This window comes from Micropterus dolomieu, linkage group LG03, assembly GCF_021292245.1.
Source record: "Micropterus dolomieu isolate WLL.071019.BEF.003 ecotype Adirondacks linkage group LG03, ASM2129224v1, whole genome shotgun sequence".
NCBI lineage: Eukaryota > Metazoa > Chordata > Actinopteri > Centrarchiformes > Centrarchidae > Micropterus > Micropterus dolomieu.
The window spans coordinates 34,651,072-34,653,571 of NC_060152.1; the positions used below are offsets into that span (position 1 = coordinate 34,651,072).

Below are 2,500 nucleotides of genomic sequence, written 5' to 3' on the forward strand. Positions count from 1 at the left end.
GGGGGGGGCAGGTCGCTGTTAACACATTAGAGCAGCAGCATTAGAGCTTTCTGATCAGGGCTCAGGGTCACTCAGCAGTCGAGCAGAGATAGTTTCCAGGTAAGGTGGTGAAGTTAATCACAGCGCCACCTGCTGGAGCAGCAGTTTATCCCTCTTTGTGTCATCGCATTGAAACATTCTGACACAGAGAGGTCCGAGTCCTGTTACGTCTCTTCTGGACTATAGCTTTAATTTTACACACAGACACATCGACACGTGTTTTCACTGGTTCTTCAGCCTTTCGGTCTTCACAGGTCCGTCCCACCGCTCGTTTCTGAGAACCGTACTGGGACCCGAGTCACACCAGGTCCAAATGCTCTCCAGTCTGAGGCCAGTTTGTACCTGTGCGTTGGTGTCTGCGTCACTCTGCAGTAACACTGGCAAAACGCTAGGTGTGGTTTCTATGTTCCACTGTGTTGAGCTTCTTCTTCTTCGTTGGTGTAGGCTGCTACAAACAATATTATGTAGCTGCACCACTAGAGGCTGCAGTTTCAGGACCCCTGCAATCCTGGGACCGCAGTTTTTTTTTTTGCGACAGCGCCATCTGCTGGAGTGGCGGTGGTAATGCACAGCAACACGAAGGAGGTCGATGAGCGCAGCTGTAGGATTAACCGGTCCACACGCATATCATCAGTAACTTAGTAACTCAAAGTAACTCAAATATGGTCCAAAGATTCGGACCTGTGAAGACCTCAGACTAAAGGACTCTACGACACACCTGGACCAGGACAACAGTCACAGCACGAGGACGACAAACACACTCGCACAAACAGAGAATGAGCTGTTAGCAGCAGCAACACAGACGTTAGCGCCTCCAGGTGAGGTCAGGTGACGTTACCTGCGGCAGGGGTTTTAGGGTGGGGTCAGGGGGGAGTGGCTTAGTGGGAGGAGCAGGTCTGTCATGAACCTGATAGGAGAGAAAACAGGAAGCAGAGTGACAGCTGATACATGCAGTGAAGAGGAGGTCAAAGGTCAAACAAAGCAGGTGTGTTAATGTGAGAGGGAACACCTGCAGCTGCGACGCAACGACGAATGAGCCGAAGTGAAACCGCCTCTGCGGTGAGTTCACGTGTCCGTGACAACGGCGGGACAGAGAGGACGCTACACAATTCTAAGCCAGACTTTCAAGTCACAGAGCTCGCCGACAGTCGGGCTGGCAAACGGGCGATCAATCGCCTTTCGCCAGTCGTTGAGTGAAGAGGCGACACCAGCCAGATACTCAGCATGCTCAATATCTGGAGCCGTCAGCCGAATCAACATCCACATCCAGCCAATGACAGCATGCAGATATTTCTACTACAAAACACCTTTTACTCTGCGGCTCAGACACCAAGTGTCACCAAGGATTTATAAAGACGTCTTCAGAAATTTTATCTTCATTATCATAAAAAACCTGGTTTGGGGACCAGATAGAGTTGTCGTGTGACGTTGTCCGCTCGTGGGGTGGTGATGGTGCAGTGGATAAGACACATGCCTTTGGTGTGAGAGACCCGGGTTCAACTCCCCCCTGTGACACATCCACCATTGTGTCCCTGAGCGAGACACTTAACCCCTCGTAGTGTGCGACCTCTGACACGTAGATATAAAATGTAATCTAAATGTGTAGCGTGAACACATTACATTTTATATCTGGTCCCCAAACCAAAGCGACTTCCAATCACGACTTCAAGGCTCCCGTCACAAAACAACAAGTCGACCTGCCGTCGCTGAAAGTCGTATATTCCGCACTGAGCATTAGACGCTTAAAGCTGCCTAGTGTTGCATCGTTCAAAGAACGTTTCCTTCATTTGACCTAATCTTGTATGTGACTCAGGAGGAATGAGTAGTCTGAGGGAGCAATTCGTTCATTTTCACGCATGAGTCACTTTTCCCATCGCTACTCTGAGCATTTTAAAATCTTCACACGTTGGCGTCTCCTAGTGGTAGCTTTAAAAAAAGACACTGTGGAGGAGCAAAGTGATGGCGCAGGTAAGACGGACGCCTCTTTATTCGGAGAACTTCAGAGATATGCGTTCCAGGAAGAACAGGGCTGACAGAAACGAGTTTCAGCCTTCGCTGGGGGCGGAGTCAGCGGAGCTGAGGTTGCTTTAGTTACCTCTTTGTGGGGCGGGGTCAGCGGGATGTCGGTGGGCTGGTTCAGGTGGTATCTCAGAGGGCGGACCTGCTCTCCGTTCCTGTCGTCCGCTCGCTCCATCACCGGCGTCCTGGGAAGATGATAAAGTTAGAAACATAAAGTTAAATGATTAAAAACATCGTCATGTAGAAAACATCTACACCGCCGTCGACCTTTATTTATTTTAACACGATATTCGTTAAGAAAAAAGAACAGAGGAACAATTTAACACAACACATCTACTTATCTAAACGACGACTAACACCTTCAGTTACCACACATCACACAAACGCAAGCTGCTCAGCAGGCGGTAAACGGGTTAACATGAGGAGTTCAGGGTCTGCAGGA

At 49.4% G+C, this 2,500-nt stretch overlaps 1 protein-coding gene across 5 annotated transcripts in view; it reads right to left on the reverse strand.

Moving 5' to 3' along the window:
• adam15 (ADAM metallopeptidase domain 15) overlaps window positions 1-2,500 on the reverse strand; it is a 38,352-nt gene that overhangs the window by 8,008 nt on the left and 27,844 nt on the right. For 3 of the 5 annotated variants that reach the window (XM_046044637.1, XM_046044640.1, XM_046044638.1), the window contains exons 20-21: window positions 2,135-2,243; window positions 878-946 (exon numbers count right to left, since the gene is read on the reverse strand). In XM_046044637.1, the coding sequence (XP_045900593.1) occupies window positions 878-946; window positions 2,135-2,243 (178 nt within the window). The remainder of the gene's footprint in view (window positions 1-877; window positions 947-2,134; window positions 2,244-2,500) is intronic. The other 2 variants (XM_046044641.1, XM_046044639.1) reach the window with 1 other exon arrangement.